Source organism: Eretmochelys imbricata, chromosome 8 (genome assembly GCF_965152235.1).
Source record: "Eretmochelys imbricata isolate rEreImb1 chromosome 8, rEreImb1.hap1, whole genome shotgun sequence".
In the NCBI taxonomy this organism is placed as follows: Eukaryota; Metazoa; Chordata; order Testudines; family Cheloniidae; genus Eretmochelys; species Eretmochelys imbricata.
In genome coordinates, this window is record NC_135579.1 from 84,327,895 (window position 1) to 84,350,915 (window position 23,021).

At 41.2% G+C, this 23,021-nt stretch overlaps 1 protein-coding gene across 2 annotated transcripts in view; it reads right to left on the reverse strand.

Moving 5' to 3' along the window:
- ST6GALNAC3 (ST6 N-acetylgalactosaminide alpha-2,6-sialyltransferase 3) overlaps positions 1-23,021 on the reverse strand; it is a 103,905-nt gene that overhangs the window by 895 nt on the left and 79,989 nt on the right. Inside the window, exon 3 of one of the 2 annotated variants that reach the window (XM_077824741.1) lies at positions 4,395-4,502. The exons of the other annotated variant lie outside the window; for it this stretch is intronic. Coding sequence (XP_077680867.1) covers positions 4,395-4,502 — 108 coding nt within the window. The remainder of the gene's footprint in view (positions 1-4,394; positions 4,503-23,021) is intronic. 2 annotated transcript variants of the gene reach the window in all.

Genomic DNA, 23,021 nt, shown 5'->3' on the forward strand with positions numbered 1-23,021 from the left:
TGAAATGTTATTGTGTTGTTTACTGATTCTATGTCAGGGCTGTGTAGTGAGGAACACTGCCTGAGCTCTATGGGGACAAATTTATTTAGACGGGAAGTGAAGGCAGCTGTAAGAAATAATAAAAACATAATATACAACAAATAGAAGAAAGGGGAAGTTGATAGTAATGAATATAAATCAGAAGTTAGGATGTCTAGAAAATTGATAAGGGAAGTAAAGGGATACAAGGAGAACTCTATGGCCAGCAGAGTTAAAGACAATAAGAAGATTTCAAAATACATTTTTACATACAATTAGGAACAAAAAGAATCCTGACAATAGTATCGGTCCATTACTAGATGGAAATGGTACAATTACCAATAATAATGTAGAAAAGGCAGATGTGTTCAGTAAATATTTCTGTTCTATATTTAGGGAAAAACAGATGATACAGTCTCACCATATGGTGATAATAACACTTTTTACATTCCACTAGTACCTTTGGAGGATATTAAACAGAAGCTACTAAAGTCAGATATTTTTAAATCAGCAGGTTCAGATAACTTGCATCCAAGAGTTTTAAAAGAACTTGCTGAGGAGTTCACTGGACCATAAATGCTGATTTTCAATAAGTCTTGGAGCACTAGGGAAATTCCACAAGACTGGAAGAAAACTAATGTTGGGCCAAATTTTTAAAGGGCAAACAGGATGACCCTGGCAATTATAGGCCTGACATTGATCCAGTCACCCTGACATTGATCCCAGACAAGATAATAGAGTGGCTGATATGGGAATCAATTAATAAAGAATTAAAGGATTGTAATGTAATTAATGCCAATCAACAGGGTTTAAGGAAAACTAATCCTGTCGAACTAACTTGATATCTTTCTTTAATGAGATTACAAGTTTGGTGGATAAAGAACATATGAAGAACAGAAAAACGGCCATACTGGGTTAGACCAAAGGTCCATCTAGCTCACTATCCTGTCCTCCAAGAGTGGCCAATGCCAGGTGCCTCAGAGGGAATGAACAGAACAGGCAATCATCAAGTGATCCATCCCATCGTCCATTCCGAGCTTCTGGCTAACAGAGGCTAGGGACACCATCCCTGCCCACCCTGGCTAATAGCCATTGATGGGCTATCCTCCGTGGATTTATCTAGCTCTTTTTTGAACACTGTTATTGTCTTGGCCTACACAACATCCTCTGGCAAAGAGTTCCACAGGTTGACTGGCGTTGTATGAAGAAATACTTCCTTTTGTTTGTTTTAAACCTGCTGCCTATTAAAGATAATAGTATTGATATACTATACGTCAGTATGTTGGCATTTGACATGGTACCGCACAACATTCTGATTAAAAACTAGAACGATATAAAATTAACATGGCACACATTAAATGGACTAAAAACTGGCTAACATATGGGTCTCAAAATGTAACAGTAAATGGGGAATTGTTACTGAGTGGGTCTTTGTTCAATAGGGTGCTGCAGTGATCCTTTCTTGGCCCAACGCTCAAACATTTTTATCAATGAATCAATGACCTAGAAGAAAACAAAATCATCACTGATAAAGTTTTCAGATGATACAAAAATTGGTGGAGTGGTAAATAATGAGGAGGGCAGGTCACAGATACAGGGCGATCTGGATCTCTTGGTAAACTGGGTGCAAACAAATAATATGCATTTTGTATGGCTAAATGTAAATGTATACAACTAGGAACAAAGAATGTAGGCCATGCTTACAGAATGGGGGACTCTATCCTAGGAATCAATACTCTGAAAAAGATTTGGGGGTCCTGGTGAATATTTAGCTGAACATGAGCTCCCAATGTGATGCTGTGGCCAAAAGACCTAATGTGATCCTCAGATGCGTAAACAGGGGAGTCTTCAATAGGAGTACAGAGGTTATTTGACCTCTGTATTTGACACAGGTGTGACCACACTGGAATACTTTGTCCAGTTCTGGTGTCCACAATTGAAGAAGGATGTTGATAAATTGAAGAGGGTTCAGAGAAGAGCCACAAGAATGATTAAAGGATTAGAAAACATGGCTTATATTGCTAGACTCAGAGAGCTCAATCTATTTAGCTTAACAAAGAGAAGGTTAATAGGGTGACTTGATTACTGTCTATAAGTATCTACATGGGGAACAAATATTTAATAATGGGCTTTCTAATCTAACAAAGAAAGGTATAACATGATCCAATGGCTGGAAGTTGAAGCTAGACAAATTCAGACTGGAACTAAGGTGGAAATGTGAGAGTAATGAACCATTGGAACAATTTACGAAGAGTTATGGTGGATTCCCCATCACTGACCATTTTAAAATCAAGACTGTAAGTTTTTCTAAACGATCTGCTCTCGGGAATTATTTTGAGGAAGTCTATGGCCTGTGCTATACAGTAAGTCCAACTAGATGATCACAATGGTGCCTTCTGGCCTTGGAATCTATGAAAAACTTGAGCTATGTCTCTCCTTTTCTCATGGCCTTTGTAATGTTTTCCAAATAACAACACATCTCCTTTCAGTCTGGGGTGTCTACTACACAGCTGAATCAAAGGTTAACAGGAATCTGACAGCCAATTAGCCCACTTTGCTGCATCTGCATGGTGTGTCAGACTTGATTTGTTATTAGCTCCAGCTGGGAAGGAGCTAGGTCTTCTTCATAAAAGGAGGAAGTGAGGTCTTGTTGAGGGACTCAGGACAGAGAAACCCAAGAGAGAGGAGATAAGGAATTTCCTCTCTCTGGGAAGGGCCTGAGGCAGGGAGACAGAAGAAGGGCTTGGAGACAGCATCAATTGCTGTGATGAGCCCTGGAAAGGGGGAAAGGTACAGAGAGGGAGTCCTGAGGGGTCAGTGTTCCAGTAGAAGAAAAAAGAAGCTGGAAGGACTTAGGGAGAAGCCAGAGGCCTGAGAGACTGCTTTAAGCACAGGCTACATGGAAGCAGCACAAGGGGCTCAGAGGTAAGAAGTGGCCCAGGAAAACGGCAGTATGTCTAAAGGAGCAGACCTAGTTGCTTAATACAGGGTCCTAGGGCTAGAACCCAGAGCAGAGGGTGAGCCTGCATTCCGATGCCAGCCCTGAGTAAGGGGTGTATAAGCCCAATGTAAGGATGACTAAGTCCAAGGTTGCTCTGAGGGCAAGACAGTTTCAAGGATGGACTGAGTAATAGCCCAAGAGGGGGCAGAAGTATTTGTGTTGGGCTGTTTCTGGACTTCTAGTTGTACCTTCTGTTACTCCGGAAGGGGACAGACTTTAGAGTGATCTGGCCAGAGGGCTGAGTTGCAAGAAGCAGTGAACCACCGTAGGACCAGATCAACCTTTGGCAGGGGATGCTAGACAGGAAAGAGCTGCTATGCTATGCCCAGTCCAGAGGGGGCTTGCTGGCTAAGAGTCCAACCTTCCACAAGGTTGTTTAGGTCATTTACCAGGAGCTGAGTTCTGAAAATCATCCTCTTATGTAGGTGCCTAACTTTAAAGAGCCAAGTTTAGAGCATTAACTCCTTTCTCCATGTCCTGGCGGCAATGAGCACTGAGCTGTCCAGTATGGAGGAGAGAGAATGGCAAGGGTGTGGGCAGAGGTAGAAGTTGTACACTTTACCCTGGGAGCTGAGGCGTCCAATCAAATGGTTACAGAGGCTCCAGATTTGCTTGAACTAGCCCTGCTAACATAAAATGTGGCTTGCTTTATTATTTTACATCACTTGACTAAATTTCCTGCTTTTGTGAATAAGCAACGTGTCTACTATATATTCCATTATCTTTATGCTATAGAGTAAAAATATCTGATTTGGATTTTTAAGATGGTGGTTGCACTTATGATAATAGGATATGATGTATGACAATGCTAGATCACCAACAGTTGTTGGTAGGAATTTATGTCACACTATGCTGATAAAGCTCCTTGTTTTGTTTTCCAATGAGAAACCCCCCAGCTACTCAAAGCCGACCAAATATATATCTAGAAATAAAGTTCAGACAGGTTGCTCATTTAGTGATGAAATATAGTTTCGGGTAACCATCCTGAGATAATCAGTTCCGCATTTCCAAGAGCATTTGGTATTCTGTGAGCTAATAGATTAATATTTCTTGTATAGACATTTTTGAGCGGTGAAAACAAGCACACTTTGTCAAAAGAGCAAAAATATTCTCCGTTTCCCAGCGAACTCCAAGACTGCTGAAAGTCTTTGATTAAAAAAGTTCCTTATAACATTTGACATTCAAGTTTTATAAATGTTTTTTATTTTATCAACAAATACCATATCAGAACTAAATACACTGACAACATAGCATCACATCAATGCAAAACACTGGGAAAAGGATTCCTCAGATTTATTATGTTAAAATGAATTGTGAATTTTTGGACAAGGTATCAGAATTGTAGATGCATGAAAATAATTTCCTGTGATCTTACTTGCAGTAGGTGTCATTTATCATCCCATAGACATGAATTCCATAGCAGGCGTCCATAGCCAGAATTAAGGTAAACCACCCAGTGCTGAGATATGAACCTGACTGGACTCTGTAAAAATACAGCATCAAACACAACAAATTGCAATGAGAAATTACTAACACTTTATCAAAGAAATATCACTGTTACCTGGGCCAAAAGGCATTAAGCAACTTGACAATCTGTCAAAAATATACAATTATTTTGAAATGTTATAGGTGTTCTCTCATTCTTTCCAGGTTGGGGCCTCAGGCTACAGCCCACAGAAGAAAAACCATATGCTAAATAAATATCTGAAGTCAAATAACTCATGTCCCGTAAGGTGGGGAATCATTTATTTGTACATTTGAAAGCCAAATTAATGTAGCATAATAGATGAAAAATAACAATCACTGCCAGAAGTCAAATTAAAAGGGATGTGTGTACCCACCTATATATACACACATCTTCATGTACACAAGAATTATTACTATAATGTCATGTATGTTAAATGAATATTGTAAGTTTACACACAAAATGCAACTTTTAAGGTTGTGTTGACAATCACCTGGTAGAATTGAAGGCTGCTTTGAAAAATAAAACTCTGTGTCATTCACTGAGATGACATACTTGTATCAGGGAGGGAGGTGTAAGGGAATATGGTCTGGTTTGGGAACCTTTACTCATGCAACTAGTTCCATTGAAAGCAATAGGACAACTTGCATGAATGAGAACTAATCACATAAATAAGGATCTGGCCCACAGTTTCCAAATGGCTCCTATTTGAGAAAACATATATTCTTTAATAAAGGTCAAATCCTCTTCACATTATTCACACAAGCAGCACTACTGGGAGTCAACAGAACTTCCCACGTGAATAGAGCAAGCAAGAGATGTTGCTTTAATATCTCTAATAAAAAGGAATATGCTAGGCACTAAAGGTGGGATTCACAAACATACTTAGGTGCCTAACTCCCATTTAAATACCTTTGTGAATCCTATCCTGCCTACAAACTGGTTAATGTCCAGCTTTTCTTAGAGAAAGTATGTGCCTTTCCATTCTAGTGAGATTAACTAAATATTAATAATAAAAATCCATGTGGTAAATGTTTACATCAAGTCACAAAGCTAGCTAAATGTAGCCCTAAGACTAAGCTCAGTTCAGGAAGATGTGGGGTGAGGAGAAGGAGAGGGGGCAAGATGGCTGTATGCCACCTTTGTAGCCCCCAGATTCCGGGCACAGCCAGCGACCTGTCTGTTCTCCATCACAAGCTAAAGCAGCCTAAGGATTGCTCTAAATTAAGTTTGGGTGCAAAGGCCCTCCCAAAGGGACTTGCTGTGGCAAGAGGTGCTTTGGCTACACTGCTTCTTCTCCTGGAACTCCCCAAAATATCTATATGTTGGGGGCAGTGTAGAGCCATTCAGCTTTACACCACATAGAAAATTCTCTTTTACCAGGAGAAATGCCAGATATCTGATTCAGCTGCCTTTGTGCACCAAAGAGATCACCAGGGAAACCAGAATCAGTGTCATAATATTATAAGTTAGTGCTGAAGAAAGTATCCATGTGCAAATAAGGGAGGGTGACAAGTGAAAGCTATCAATCTTTCACCAGACTGGCTCTGAATAGTGTTGTACTTTGGTAACTGATGTACTTATAGTCAGAAACTGCTTAATTTTACTTGCTCTTCTCTCAGAGGAATGGTGCTATCAGTTCTGTGACGTTAAATAGGCATACAGACATACAATTTAAAATATGACCTTTCAGCCAGTTTATTAACAATGAAATGTAAGCTATGAGCCACTTATATGCCTTTTCAAAGCATATTATTCCTTTTGGTTTTCTACACTCCTATTTCCTTTTACACTTTGAAATGCTGCTACATGCTGCAACTGCCACAGGTAAATTGCTTCTACTAGTTTGTGCATTTTCTTAGTGCTCTTTATTACCCACTTTGGATGTTGGCTCACTTTTTCCACTCTCTCTAAATCTCTTTATCTGTCTTCTCCTTCTCCCCCCCCCGCCCAGTTTCTCCAGTTATTCTAGGCAGAAGTTTTTCCTATTGCCTACTATGGAGAAATATGCAAGCTTTCCACAATTCCCAATCAAATCATGGGGAACTGAAGTGGGTATTCAAAAGCAGTTAATTTGGAGTACTGCACCGCTTCTAACAAGCTTCCTGCTCTAGCAGCAGAAGCACACTAACCTTGGGCTAACCATTTAAGATCATAAGAACCATTTATCAGAGCACTATGAAGATCAGGACCTTTCCGATAACAGAGGCTTATTGGACAGTCCTATATTGACAGTAGCATCTGAAATCTGCTATGCTCAGGAGTAAAAAGGAATCTTAAAAAGAATTAATCAATATTTCATGTCTTGTTTTAACACCACTGGACTTTAGTCCTCTCATCAATATACTACACTGACAGGATAAATAAAAATAGCAGAGTAAGTTTCCAGATACCTTCCCTGGGAGATGGAGTACGTGACAGAATACAGAGTATGTTCTTTAAAACAAAACATTTCTTTTCTTTCTTCTTTCTGAAGATATGTGGCTAATGAAGGAAAACAATTAAAAATAAAGGGAGTTCTGGATGAAATGTAACACCTATTGATACTATAAACATATTTTTGACATATTAATAAAAGCAATACAGAAAATGTGAAAACAAGGCAATGGTCAGCAAAAGTTATTTGGTCTATTTATCTTGTAAATTAAAATCTTATTTTGCCTAATCTCCTAGGATTAGGGCTTCAGAGAAATGTTAGTTATTGGGATTTAATTCACGCTCCTAAGTCAGGCCCCGATTCAGCAAGGTATTTAAGTATGTCCTTAACTTTAAGCACAAGTAGTTCAAATGGAGCCAATAGGACTAACATGCTTAAAACTGGGCACATACTTAAGTATCTTGCTGAACTGGGGCCTTAGATGTGACTGTGTCTGTTTAAAATATCACTCACTTCAATTTTTAAAAAAATGAATGAGTTTAAAAGTTATTTGCAAATCTCAAGTTTCAAAACACTGCAGTTTTATATTTATGGGATTTTTCTATAACTGAGCTAGAAAAGATTGATGATAGTTCCGTACAAAATGTAGAGAACTAATAATTTGTTAAGAATTTGCACATCAAATGGCAAATTAGGTATCTGGGAAAAAGCTTAGATAACATATAAACAGAAATCTGGGTTGGCATTCAAGTAACACTAGAGAAAATACACATGTTCTTAACCTCTGATTTCCATCTGGTTCCTTTTGCTCAAAGGGCTTTTTTCATTTATTAAAAAATACTCTTTGCCTCAAAACCTTAACAAGAAACACTAATCTGAATGTTTAGCTCAAACTGAGCACAGATTCAAGTGGTATGCAATAATGACTCAGCTTCCATAGACATTGATAGAGCAGCATCAGGTCTAGAGAGTGCTTTTCATCTATAGATCTTAATACGTTTTTCACACAGGTGGGTAAATATTAGACGTGGTCAACACACACAAAAACAATTTTGGAAAAAAATTAAAAATGTCTAAGTTCGTGTTTCTCAGGGTTCAAAATAGAACAATTTTTCATTTAAAAAGTTTTTGCAAATTACTTTTTTGGAAAACATCACATTTTCATTTTTCTCCCCTGGCCCTCTTTTTGCCACTGAGTCCAATAAAATGAAAAACAACCAGGGTTTCCCAAGCCCCCCTCACTCCCACTTTTTCCCTTTTCCCCAATGTATCTTCTCCTACTTTGGGAAGCTTTGAAAAGTTACAGAATCCCAAAAGAAAAACCAGAAACTCTGCCCGTATGTAACTTTTCTAAAGTGAAGAAACTTTAAAGAGTTAATGGAAAGGGAAAAGAAAAAAACCCTTTACATCATCTGTTTCATTGTATTCTGTGTCACAAAGAAAAAAGGAGATGGGGGAGAACTTTAATTTCAAATTGAAATTTTAATTTTGTTTTAATTTAATTTTAAATTTAAACTTTTTTTTACTTTCCCGATCAATCTTTGAAAAGTTGAAAAATGATATTTCCCATGGAAAATGTCACTTTTGATGAAACTCCATTTTTCAGTGGAAAAAATGTTCTGTCAAATATTTTGACCAGTTTTTGTAAATAGCACTATATCCATTTTATGGAAAAACTGAGGCACAAAAAGATGAAATGACTTGGCCCAGGTCACACAAGTGTTAAAGGTATGAAAACAACCCAGCTATCTTGCTGACCAGCCCAGTGTTCTACCCACTGGATCATGCCAAATCCCATCTTTGCAGATTTTTTTCTTTTAATATGTTCATATTTTAGCGTGCACACAGACACAAAAACATCTTACATTGTGCATGCTATTACATACCCGTGAGCAAAATGAACCAGCACTTTAAGGCCTAATCCTGATGTGCTTAATAGTCTCCACTTCCACTGAAAATGGAATGAGTGGAAGGTGCCCAGAACCTCTCAGCATACAGACTTTAAATATTTTAGATTTGAAAATTAAAACCCTTGAAGTGATTTCATTCAGAAAACCAACTGTCTGCATGCTCAGTGTCTACTCCAAACAATACTCATATTTAGTTTGTGATCCACTATCCCAGATCCTTTTCTGCAGTTCTCCTTTCTAGTCAGTCATTTCCCATTTTGTATTTGTACAATTGATTATTCCTTCCTTTGTATTTGTTCTGATTTAATTACATCCTTTTTAATTCAAACCATTTCTCCAGTTTGTCAAGATCATTTCGAGTTTTAATGCTGTCTGCCAAAGTTCTTGCCGCCCCTCCCAGCTTTGTATTGTCTACAACTTTTATAAGTGTACTTTCATGCCATTATCTAAATCATTTATGATAATATTTAATAGAACTGGACACAGGAGAGAACCCTGAGGGACTCCACTTGATATGCCCTTCCAGCTTGATTGTGAACCATTGAGAACTGTTCTGTGAGTACGGTTTTCCAGCCAGTTGTACACCCACTTTATAGTCGGTTCATCTAGGCCAGAGGTGGGCCAACTCCGGCAAACACGTCGGGACCATCCTGCCCAGTCCTTGAGCTCCCAGCCGGGGAGGCTAGCCCCTGGCCCCTCCCCCATTGTCCCCCCTCACCCGCAGCCTCAGCTCGCTGCGCGGGCAACACTCCGGCGCTTCCAGTTCTGCCGCTCTGAGCGGCATGGTAAGGGGGCAGGGAGCAGGGGGAGGTTGGATAAGGGGCAGGGAGTCCCGGTGGGCAGTCAGGGGACAGGGAGCGGTTGGATGCGGTGGAGGTTTTTGGGGAGGCGGTCAGGGGACTGGGAACAGTGGGGGTTGGATTGGCATGGGAGTCCCAGGGAGGCTGTCAGGGGGCGGGGGTGTGGACAGGGGTCGGAGTAGTCAGGGGACAGGGAGCAGGGGGCATTGGATACGGGGTGGAGCCCCAGGGGAGCGGTTAGGGGTGGAGGAGTCCTGAGACGGGGCAGTCAGGGGACAAGAAGCAGGGGGGGTTGGATGGGTCAGGAGTTCTGCGGGGGGGATGAGGGCAAGCTGTTTGGGGAGGCACAGCCTTCCCTACCCAGCACTCTATACAGTTTGGCAACCAGATGTGGCCCTCAGGCCAAAAAGTTTGCCCACCCCTGATCTAGGCTATATTTCTCCAGTTTGATTATAAGAAGGTCACATGAGACAGTATAAAAAGCCTTAGTAGAGTTGAGATATATCATATCTACTGCTTTCCCCCTATCCATGAGGCTTGTTACCTGTGATAACATGCTACTGCAGCTTTGGGGAGGTGCTCTTTCTTTACAAAGCTGCCTTTTTAAAAAATCACTCTCCAGTTCTTAAGGGTATGAAGTAACGGACTCCACTGCTGGGGTTGCTTTGCAAGCAGTACATATCCCCCACTGAGGGGACAGTGGCTTGATCAGGATCTGCTTAAGACTGCGCAGACAGGGACAAGAGTTAGCTCTTAGACTTTCACTTTCCGGCAGTTTTATGAGCTGTTAAATATACCTTACCATATTTGGCTTTGTCCAATAATGGCATGTCTCTGCTGCTACTGCAATATGTGATACGTAAAACCTTATATTTGATTATCTTAAAATATAAGACAATCAGACAGATGTCTTTTCCTCGAGCTTCATAGTATGCTACAAAGCTGTTTAAAAGGTGGGAAAACTTATGAAACTTGGTAAAGAAAAGAGTAGTATGTTTCATGCTTGGCTAGAAAACAAAAAACAATCTTTGACACCTATTAATATGTTCTGGTATAGGCTAAACAAAGAAAAAATTGGATTTCTCTCTAATCAGGGGAAAACAGACGGCATCAAATCATTTTTTTAAAGATTAAGGCTGAAGTGCGTTCAAATTAGGTAAAAGTTCGAGCGTCATCAAAGTTCTGCTTCTAATAGAAAAATCCCAGGAAGCTCTTTTCTTTGTTCACGCACAAATTCAATTGTTTCATAATTTTACAGGCACTTTTAAATCTAGCTCTTCAATTTTTAAATAAGTGGATAATCCCATGGTTGGGTGGACGATCCTTTCCAATGGGCAGTTCTGCAGTGAATATTTAACTTTTTTTTTAAACAGCCTTTGATGTGCCAGTTTCTGATTCCTGGATGAGATAACGAGCATGACAAATTAGGCTATCAATCTCAGTCAGGACAGCAATTTTTTCTCCCCTTGTTTTAATTCCTGATTTGGAGAAATCAATGGGTGGGGCATAGGTGCTGGAAGTAGGGGTGCTGCTGCACCCCCTGGCTTGAAATGGATTCCATTATATGCAGGGTTTACACTTTCGTTCAATAGCTCTCAGCACCCCCACTATACAAATTGTTCCAGCATTTAGGCTTGCACTGCGTATTAGTACAGAGAGTATTTGGCCAGTATAACTAACCAGATATCCATTTTTTGCTTCATTAAAAAATATATATTTTTAAAACAATTGAACAAACTCAACATTGACAGTTTAAAATACTAGAACTTCCTGAGCAGGAGGGGCAGATGAAAAACGTAATACACTTGTTTCTGAAGGTGCTCTCTCTCATTTCATCCTGACACTGCAGCACTGAAATCAGCAGACATTTTCCCATTGACTCCTGCTGGATCAGGATTGATCCCTTGATAAATTAAGTAGATGTACTTAAGTCTATTGGCTTAAATGAATTCCCAGCTACGATCCATGAAGCAGGAGGTTTCATATCGTCTAGGGTCCTTCCAACATGATCAGAGTTTTCTGTGAGCTGTTCAATATCTGAGACCAAACTGTGCTTTTAAAGCTTGGGTCTGTGTTACAGCTAGCATGGAGCACACACGCCCTCAGTGAGCTCTGAGAGGTATTTTGTCTTAAAGAGGCACAGTGCCCCTGGAACACCTCAGAATTCAGTGTCTGTGTCTATACTGCATCTTCTCCCAGGGAGGGTGCCGCATGTTCTAATCAGGTGTTGGGCCAACTCTCCTGGACAGTGGGGAGGCCCTGCTTCTTCTCTTCCTCTCCCTCTGTGGGGTGACTTCTGCCCCAGCAGAAGAACTCTCGAGCTCCACTATCTTGCCCCCGAGCGGGACATGGAACCAGGGAAGAATCCTTGCGTCTTCCCCAAATACGTTTGCATAAGGACCAGGAAAATCTGGCCTGTAGAGCCTTGTTGAGCCTGCTGCTCAGCCCAGGCACGGAGAAGTCTTGGCTGCTGCAAAAAGACTTTCAAAGGCCAGATTTGCCCACATATGAAAAGCATATTTCATAAATTACATCCAGTTGTTCTCAGAGGGTATGTGAACGTTCCCTGCTTTGAGATAATGGATTTTTTTTTGTCCCAGACAAACCAGGCTTTGGTTTATTGTTAAATATCCATACGTTTCGTTTCTGTATCCTACCAAAAATACTTGCCACTTTCTCAAAACTCAGTTGCTCAGACAGATGTCCCAGTGGTTATTTCTGCGCTCACCAGATTGTCCAGACAACCAGAGAATTATTGCATTAAAGAGCTCTCCCTTGCTGAGGTAGCATCTTCCAGTGATAGGTACATCAACTACACATCACCTTTGTCTTCCAGAGTAAACAACAAGGTTTGCCCCCAGGCAGCTATGGGCCAAATCCTTCTCTTCTTGTGGTAGGTAGAACCCCACCCTTTTGGACAGTGGAAAAATCCACTTTGTGTGCCTGTCTCGTGGGAGGGGAGCATTTGGGTCTGAACTCAGCAAGTTGTTGGCTTGGCCGGAATTAGGGAAGGCAGTCTGGCTCAGGAGAAAGACTCCAAAGAGCTAAAGAGCATTAAGAATAGTTCAGGTTTGATTTTGTTCTCTGTAAATCAAAGGCAACTGTTGTTATTCATTATACTTCTAAGGTTTGTTGCTAATAGTTTTTATATTAATGCATGCTTTCTGCAGAGAAAGAAGTGGCATAAGAAGGGCTGTGAACAAGGCACAAACACAGAGAATTGATTTTGCTTTATAAAAAAGGTTTATATTTTTCTTTTGTACTGGGATATCTGTTAGGTAGTTGTTTACCATAATTATTCAGTCATTTGTGTGTGCATGCATGTGCAGGCCCACTGTATGCTCTGTAACAATATAGGACATCTAATAATAACCAGCCCTTGCCCCTCAAGCAGCAAGCAGACTGTTTCCCACATTCAAAACCCCACATGGTGCTGCAGGTCATTCTGTAAAGTGAAACATTTGTGTATTGACAGATGTTTTATTATCCATTGTGTAGGGTTTCATGAAAAGATTAAGCAAGTGGAATGTGTTACGAGCAATGTGGACCAAATTCTGGATTCAGGCTGTGAGTATGCCTGAATAGATGTATCCAAGAGGGGAATAGTAAGGCATATTTTGTGCTCAAATGATGGATCCCCCAAAACCACTGAGTTTTCATTAAACAGATTTGCCAAACACTGAACCATAAAGCCACATTCAAAACAACAGTGACATTGCACAAATCTACACATTTTTGCATATACCACCCAGTCTACCTGCAGAGCACCTGGGCATCCATTCTTATTATGACTCACTGTTCTGTTATAATATTTTTATTATTTACCATTTGTATGACAGTAGCACCTATAGGCCAGAATCAGGATTGGGCCTCATTTGTGTTGGGTGCTGTAAAGACCATCTCATTGAAGACAAGAAGCAACAACTCTAAGGGGCTCTGAATAATGTGTGTGTGACCAGCCTAGAGGAGACAGCGAGGATGCTCCTTGGCTGACCAAAAGAAAGGAGCAAAGAATGTTGATGTTGCATTAATTTGTGACTGTCTGCAGTTTCTTTACAATAAACACAAAGATCTGACCTAATATCTGTAATTTTTGGCAACAAATTTAAAAATAAAATTTAAAATAACTATGAGCAAGTTACTGCATTTACTGGAATCGATAGCATGTCTTTGTATATATAATTCCAGGGCTTACATTTGTACAATCTTTTCTTCATGTGCTGTTACACATGGGAACCTGGAGGAGAGCGAGTGAGGGAAAAAAGGCATCTTAAAAGAACCAACTTCTGCTATCCATGGTTTTGTGGTTTCCTCATTTCTGGTTCCTTGATCTGACTTTGATGCATTCCTGCTCAGCTGTGAACTCAAGTGACAAGAGAAAGAAGTTATTTCATCCAAGCACAGTGGGCTGCTTTGAAGGACTGTGCTGCTGGGCTCAGAGGAGAAAAAGAGCAATCTTGCTTACCAAGAGTGATCATGCAGGCCTGGCTCACTGCAAAGCACAAGCAGAAGAACCAAACTAAAGGGATAATTACAATCGTAAACACTGCCACAGACAATATAGTTTTAATGTTGACTTTTGTACAGGAAAATTCATGGTACTTAATCTTTTCATGTCAGAGGGTAACCCCTATAGAGATAGGGAGTTTCCAACTTGACTTCTGTAGCTTCTTACAGCCGCACGGCCTTTGCAGTTTACACTGCCTGTTCAGATATGAACAGTATCTCAGATATGCTCAGTATGGAAGATTATATTCCAAGATACAAAAGAATATTAGATTTTGGGCGAGAAAAAGAAAAAGAAAAGTTCCACATGGTTTATCTTGACTCCAATCCCATTTTTCCATTATTCATTGTAATTTTACCCTCCCCAGAAATACACATGTTCTTTTGAATCCCTTGCTATCAGTTCTGCGTCCCAGGTGCAAATCCTGGTCCCAGAGGACCCTGAGAACAATGTTTACGCAGTTCATACATACAATGATATTTTTTCCAAGCTCCCATCTTGCAAATTTCACCTGGGATCTAAAAGTCATGCTGCTTATGATTACCAATAACCCTGACCCAATGGAGGTGTATTATACAGTAGATGAAATTGACATCTGCAGTTCTTTAGTGTATATACATTAGTAAAGATTTGGCATTTGGAACTTGCTTAACATTTCTGTGGATGCACTAATCAATAAAAAATCTCCCACAGCTGTCTTGACTCTGCAGTGCTAAGAGCGGTAAAAAAATTGTAGATTGGGAACATTTTTTTCCTATTCTTTCTAGGTTGCTATACTACACCCGTGACAATCGCTACTGTCTCAGAACAACTGAGGCAGAAGGGCCCCTAAATGCACACAGGGAATAGATTTGAGGGATAAGGCGGCACCATTTTTTGTGTAATTTTTTTCTGATCATAAAGCACCTGTGTGAGAGTCACTTCACCCACATAAAGGACCCTATTTTCAGCTGGTGGAACTCTGCTGATTTACACCAGTTTAGGATCCAGCCCAAAACATGAATAATTGGGCTCTAAGTAGTTGAAGTGAACAAAAGGTGGTGTCAGGTTTCAGAGTGTTAGCCGTGTTAGCCTGTACCAGCAAAAAGAACAAGGAGTACTTGTGGCACCTTAGAGACGAACAAATTTATTTGGGCATACGTTTTGTGGGCTAAAACCCACTTCATCGGATGCATGCAGTGGAAAATTCAGTAGGAAGATATATATATATATATATGTACAGAGAACATGAAAAAATGGGTGTTGCAATTTCAACTCTAATGAGACTAATCAGTTAAGATGGGCTGTTATCAGCAGAAGAAAAAAAACTTTTGTAGTGATAATCAGGATGGCCCATTTCAAACAGTTGACAAGAAGGTGTGAGTAACAGTAGGGGAAAAATTAGCATGGGGAAATAGTTTTTAGTTTGTGTAATGACTCATCCACTCCCAGTCTTTATTCAAGCCTAATTTAACAGTGTCCAGTTTGCAAATTAATTCCAATTCAGCAGTTTCTCACTGGAATCTGTTTTTGAAGTTTTTTTTGTTGTAATATTGCGACTTTTAGATCTGTAATGGAGTGTCCAGGGAGGTTGTGTTCTCTGCCTGGTTTTTTAATGTTATAATTCTTGATGTCTGATTTGTGTCCATTTATTCTTTTGCGTAGAGACTGCCCGGTTTGGCCAATGAGGGGCATTGCTGGCACATGACAGCATATATCACATTGGTAGATGTACAGGTGAACGAGCCCTTGATGGTGTGGCTGATGTGATTAGGTCCTATGATGGTCTCCCTTGAATAGATAGTGGACAAAGTTGGCAACGGGCTTTGTTGCAAAGATAGGTTCCTCGGTTAGTGGTTTTGTTGTGTGGTTGCTGGTGAGTATTTGCTTCAGGTTGGGGGGCTGTCTGTAAGTGAGGACTGGCCTGTTTCCCAAGATCTGTGAGAGTGAGGGATCATCCTTCAGGATAGGTTGTAGATCCTGGATGATGAGCTGGAGAGGTTTTAGTTGGGGGCTGAAAGTGACGGCTAGTGGCTTTCTGTTACTTTCTTTGTTGGGCCTGTACTGTAGTAGGTGACTTCTGGGTACTCTTCTGGCTCTGTCAGTCTGTTTCTTCACTTCAGTAGGTGGGTACTGTAGTTTTAAGAACACTTGATAGAGATCTTATAGGTGTTTGTCTGAGGGATTGGAGCAATTTGGTTGTATCTTAGAGCTTGGCTGTAGACAATGGATCAGGTGATGTAGTTTGGATGAAAGCTGAAGGCATGTAGGTAAGTACAGTGGTCAGTAGGCTTCCGGTATAGGGTGGTGTTTATGTGACCTTCACTTATTAGCACTGTAGTGTCCAGGAAGTGGATCTCTTCTGTGGACTGGTCCAGGCTGAGATTGATGGTGGAATAGAAATTGTTGAAATCATGGTGGAATTCCTCAAGGTCTTCTTTTCCATGGGTCTAGATGATGAAGATGTCATCAATGTAGTGCAAGTAAAGTAGGGGCATTAGGGGATGAGAACTGAGGAAGTGTTGTGAAATTTGTGAAAGGTGGTGTGAAATTTGCTCCATCCCTCCCAGGATACTGCTCAAGCCTGAGAGTTGGCTGCAACCCCATGTGTTAGGCCCACTCTGTGTTGGCTGGGTCAATGACCCACTCCAGGAGAACAAAGGACACACAACCCTGTTTCTCTGGTAGCACCTGCAGCTGTGTAGCAAAGCCTTCCACACTAGGGGCAAATCGCACCATTTAATAGATGCCACGTATTAATGTGCTCTAAGAAAGAATATATCATTTATATCTTGAACAAATCCTATCAGTTTACAGACACCACTAATTATAAATGCTAATTTATGCTGTTGCATGTATAGCAACTTTCATTCAAGGATCTCACATCTGTCTATGTGCTTGTACCACACATTATCGTACACTCTGAGTGCAGATCACTTATAAATTCTGCATGTGAGGCTCACTCATTATTTCAAAGTGCTTCACAAAGCTTCCCCCGTTAAGTTGGTAAGTATTGTTTCCCCCATTTTACAGGGCGTAATTTGAAGCATCAGGAAGCTGTGACCCAGTTTACTCTAAAATAAGTGATTTAAGTGACTCAAATATATTGCAGCTGCAAGTGGCCCCCAGGGTTGGAAGCCACCAATTTGGGGGTGTGAGGTGGTCACAAAAGGCCATGCTCTCTGTTTTGGCTATGTCCACTTTTCCCTGCTTTGCCAGCAGTGGGGAGGGAGAGTAATGTAAGAGGCTCTGCGCCAGCAAAGGATCCCCTTGCACATGGATTAACCTGGCTTTGCAGCTGCAGCACTGACTGTTTGGCTCAAAGCAGCTGCACTGAACGTGGCCTAAAGTTCACAACATAATGCTGGAGGGAATGGCATGTTCTAGGGAATCACCTTCACATCTTCTAGGATTGTTTCAAACTGAAAAGCTTCTGACCTGATGCAGGGAAAAACTAATAGAAGTTATTTCAGGAACAGATTTTGCCCTCCCTCTCATCACCTCCCCCCACGCCCAAAAAGAGAAAAAATTCTGGTAACAGCGGTAAAGAAAGGATCCTGATTTAGTGAAATTAACAAAGAACTTGTTTAGAAATCTTGTGACTGGCTAAAGTAGTGTAAAATGATTGGAAAACCCCCACGGATTAATATTGGTATAATAAGAATAACCTCTATTGTCTCAACTCTGTACCATTCCCTTTTCTCGAATGTCTGACACCCCCTCCTTTTACACTGTTGTAAGAAAATTACAGTTGTTGTACCCTCAACAACTGTTGTCATCACTGAAGATTTAGTTTGAAATTCTGTGCTGCATCTCTAAGACGTGCAGCCCTCGGGGGTGGTGGTGATAAAGTGACTTTAATTCACCTTTGCACCCTCCAAATCCTGGGCTACTCAGGATGTTGAAGAGGTCCCTGGCATAACTTAGACAGTGTTTGTCATGTTCTTCTGTGCCAGATGTGGCCTGGCTGCAGAGCTTGCTTATGCATACCAGATGTGTTCATCATGAGACCCTTTAATGCTCTGCCAGGTATGGCTGAGGTTTGTTTAAATATGGTGTTTTGTCCACAGTGCCAGATAGCGACTGAACAGTATAATACAATTTAGCTTTCCATTCCATCTCCCCCTTTGAGTTCTACATTCCTAACCTTTACAATACTTACACTATCATGTTGTCTTGAGGTTCAATACATATCAGTCTGTTAAGCATCTCTGAATCATACTGGTTTTCTAATTATACAACCTGAATGCATAACAACTTGGTTATCAGGCTGTCCTTTAGTTGTAACAACTGGCTATGGCCAGTTTGGAATCCTTGAGTCTTCTTCTTGTTCTGCATCTGCTGAGTTTGCTCTGTTGATTGTTCTTTCTGAGGAACAAGTTGTAGATGTCGATGGTTTCTGTTGAAATGTTTACTGTTGGTCATGATCACATTCATATTCAGATCATTCTGGTTGCTGATTTCTTTTTCTTTACCACAATTTCTTTACCTGGCAGTTCTCTGAGTGACATCTGTTCACAAGCTCTTTTAGCCCTTTTACCTGATTTGACTAATCGCTTCAAGTCCGGCCTCTTTGGAAATAGGTTATTTTCCAAAGCTGGAACAGTAGTTCTGAGTTGTCTTCCCATAAGGAGTTGTGCTGAACTATACCCAGATGCTGCTATTGGTGTTGATCTATAACTCAGAAGAGCAAGGAATGAATCTTTCTGCTGTAGGATTTTCTTGGCTATCTGAACAGCCCTCTCAGCCTCTCCATTTGCTTGTGGATAATGTGGACTGTTAGTAATATGATCAAAATCACATTTCATTCAGAATGATTTAAATTCTGCAGCAGTGTTGTTCTGGAATACTGAAGTGAGCAAAAGTACATTTCAGTTTCTGAATAACACTGCAATATGTTATGTATTTTCAAGTACAATTTCTATATACATGGAAAAATAGTCCAGGACGATCAGGTAATGATGTCCTGTGAATCTGCATAAATCTGCAGCTAGTCTCTTCCAAGGTCCCTCTGATTGGGATATTTGTACACTATATGGTTAGTGTTGTCTCTTAAGTTGATTCATATTAAATCTCCTTTATAAAGTTCAGTATCATCAAATCCTCCATTGAGTACTTCCTCCCTTCTCACTACCCCCATCGTGGCTGCCAAACTGCAGCTGAGAGGGTTGTTGGTCTTTAATCCTTTGGTCACATACCTCCAGGGCTAGTCAGAGATGAGGCAGGTGACTTGAGCTCTGGAAGTGGTTGAATGTGATTGTAAATTCCTTTTGAGATGACTGTGACATCAGCTTCTGAGTCAATTTTAAAGTCAATAATAGTCTTGTCATGAATATTCAGTTTCACTCTCCAGGCAGGATCTATTTCACCACAAGTGATAGATCCCAGAAACAATGGCTCTTGATTTTCTGTAATATGAGTCAACTCCTTGACTTTTTTGGTATGGCATACAGCCGCAAAATGTCCATATTCCATGCATGTATTACACTATCTGCCTCTGACTGCACATGCATCATCTCTTAGGATATGACTTTTTCCACACCTTGTGGATGATGTAGGCTGGAATTTGTCCCTCTTAGCCCCCTGGAAGTTCTCTCTCCTTGCATCAGGGGTTTTATGATAATGACTTTTAACACTCAAGTGTCTGTTCATCATTTCTCCACTTGTTTCAGGTTTTTCAAGCTTGTCAAGTTGTTATAGGTTTTGCTATCTCATCAGCTCAGATTGCTTTGCTCTCTGTGTAGCTGTGGCTAGGGTCAAATCCCTCTTCAATTTTAGCTGCTGTGAAAGGTTTTCATCTGTTAACCCAATAACCAGCTTGTCTCTAATATTTTCATATTTTGCATTCCCCAAATCAATTTCAGCCAATGTATGCAGAGCTCTTATAAAACATTCAACATTTTCTCCTGGCTCTATAATTCGCTGGTGAAAACATGCTTTTTAATAAATCACACTTCTCTGAGGTACAAAGTATGCAACGAGCATAACCAGAACCCTTTCATGATAATCTCTGTGATGGTCTTCAGTAAAATCAAAGGAGCTCTGCCTGCTTGCCCATAGCATAAATTAAAGAAGATACCTGTATATCAACAGTTTCCTTGTGGAGCTTGGCAACAATCTTGAAAAATACTGCTTGCAAAATATTGTTTCCCCTCTGTCCATTCCAAAGGTTTCGGCAAAGCTGAAGATCTCTGAGGCATTGAAGAGTGGCATGTTGAGATCCAGCAATCCTTCGTGCTTTGTTTCTTCTGTTTCTTTTTGTAGTTTACTCCTGACACCACATCATGGTCCTGTACCAGATATGGACTAGCTACAGAGGTTTATATGCACGAGATGTATTCATCATAAGATCCTTTAAAACTCTGGCAGGTATGGCTGAGGTTTGTCTCAATACCATATTTTATACATAATGTTCACCTAGTGGTTGAACAGACATTCGTGGCCTGTCTAAGGGTATGTCTACACAACAATCAGGTGTCACTGCAGCACATATAGACATACCTGACTCGCTTTGATCTAGCTAGCTAGAATAAAGATAGGTGTTCAGTTGCAGTAGCACAGACTAGCCACTTGAGTATATCCCCAGGGTCCCATGCAAGGTTGTACCACCACCGCTGTGATGGCATTCACTGCTATTATTTGAGTTAGCTAGATCTAAGCTGGCTGAATGTATAGTTGCCAGGGTGGCTCGTTTTTAGCCAGCCTGACCAGTTTTTGTACTGCCTTGCCCGTTGCTGGCAAATATGTGCTGAACGCTGTTTTTTCCCCACTGGATAGTAAAGCGCAGTTAAGCTCCCTGCTCTGGAAGGAGTGATGGAGGCTCAGTAACCAGAAGTGGAAGAGGTAGAGGACTTGGGGAGGGGTCTTCTTGAGTTCAGGTTGGCTGACAGGCACTGGGCAACCTTGCTTGGGGAGGCACCAGTGCTTGATGCACCAGACAGGGGCACCATATTTGGAGGCACGGGATTGTCAGGAAGCAGCAGCGCAGAGAAGTCTCCTGGCTGCAAACAGTCTTCCATTGGGCTCAGCAGGTAAGAGGTAGAGGTGGCTGGCTGGTATCCTCTCCTGGTGTGCTTGGGGAAGGGGTGAGAGTTGCAGATGCCCCGCCTTCCCACCTCCTGCAGGCACCCAACACTTATTCCCTGCATTTCCCAGACACCCAGCACCCCCTGCCTTCTGCACAATCCACCTGCGTCTCATAGGCACACGCTATCCTCAAACCCCACACACCCAGCACCTATCAGCTCTCCTCAGGCATTGATCACCCACAGCCCTTTACAGAGCTCCTGGCACCGCCCCCTTAGCACCCATAATTCCCTGGCTGGGCCTCTTGCATTAGATGCCTCAGCCTTTGCATTAGATGCAACCTCAAGTACTCATTGCTGGAATTCTGTGACATCGCCACTAAAAATAAGAATTTGCTGGCACCAGCAAAATCAAATACACATTCAAAAAGACTTAAGGGGTGGTATGATGTGCAAAGTTTGCAAACTTTTATCTTAGGACAAGGTAAGAAAAGTGACAAAATAATATAAAAATACACAGTTTCTTTCTTATTTTTGTGTAAAACGGATCTCTAAAACATATTAGTAATAATTAGCTATAGTCAATGCTGGGATTCTTTCAGTTGGTGGGGAGTGGTGGGAGTGGCCAGTGGCTAGTTTTTCTGACTCTTGAAGGTGGTAATCCTAAACTGCTCAGGTATGTCTATTTGTGCTGCAGACACATCTCTGATTGCAGTGTAGACATACCCTAAGTTATGGCAGCCTCCTTAGTCTGACCTATGGGCTGCAGCCCTGCCTGCAATCTCTTGCACTGCTCTGTCCTGTACCCTGTACTTACAATCACCCCCTACCATGCTTCTCTTGCCCCCAGCCCTGCCCCTGACATGCCCCCTTCACCAGGGCTTGTGCAAGCCTCCTTGGAAGGCGCCTTATGGCTGACTTTTGCAGTTTCTGCCCCAGGGGATTTGTGGGTTTCTTTACTTTGCTGGGGTCCTTTTATATGGCAGAAAGGGGCTGGAACAGGGTTGAGGCTCTCCCTTTTCATAACTAAAAAAGAACCTAAGCTCAAAAATGTGCAAAGTTGAAAAAGAATAGTGTATTGACACAAATAAAATACTTCTCTTAAAATACACTGAAACCACACACCTGACGTTTTTATGCTGCACATTCTTTCTCCAAGGAGGATGTAAAACAAACAGAGCTCCAGTTAATCCAGCATCCCCAGAGTGAATTCATTTGATAGGTTTTCCCACCCTTTTCTTTCAGTATTACAATACTTAGTACTCCTAGCTGTGTGCTTTAGAGAAATCTACTGTTGGTGAACACAAGAGAAATTCCCCGATTAGCTCTTACCTTGTCAAGACAAGATACTGAACAGCATTTATCTACCCTTGGCTGAAAGTAACGTGTATTTTTAATAAATAATTCCCCACAAACCATTTTAATTAAAAACAAAACAAAAACAGAAAAAGTGAATAGGAGACAAATTCCAAAAGGGACGCAGCATGTGTCTGCTGCTTGGCAATGGAGACTACTAAAAATGTATTTTGTAATTTTCTACATTGAATATGGGAGAAAGGCCAGAGTGAAACTGTACTCCGATCTTGATCGATCAAGTTAGGGGAAGGGAGACTGAAGCCTTTGGGTCAGATCCTCAGCTGATGGAGCTACACTGATTTACACCTAGCCACCGGAGCCACGGGCCCTTTGAAATCCCTGCCGGAGCCTGGGTGATGCGGGCAAGGCCAAGTGCGGATGGTTTGGCTGGGGGAGGCTGACTGCCAGCCCCACCCCTTTCGCCCAAGGCCCTGCCCCTTTCACCTAAGGCCCCGCCCCTTCCAGCAAGAATTTAATATTATTTTCACCCCTGGTGATATGGTATGAAGATTTTATTAGCATGCGTTGGGATGATGACACTACTCACAAATAGCAAGGCTATGAACAATGCAGGTCAACCTAA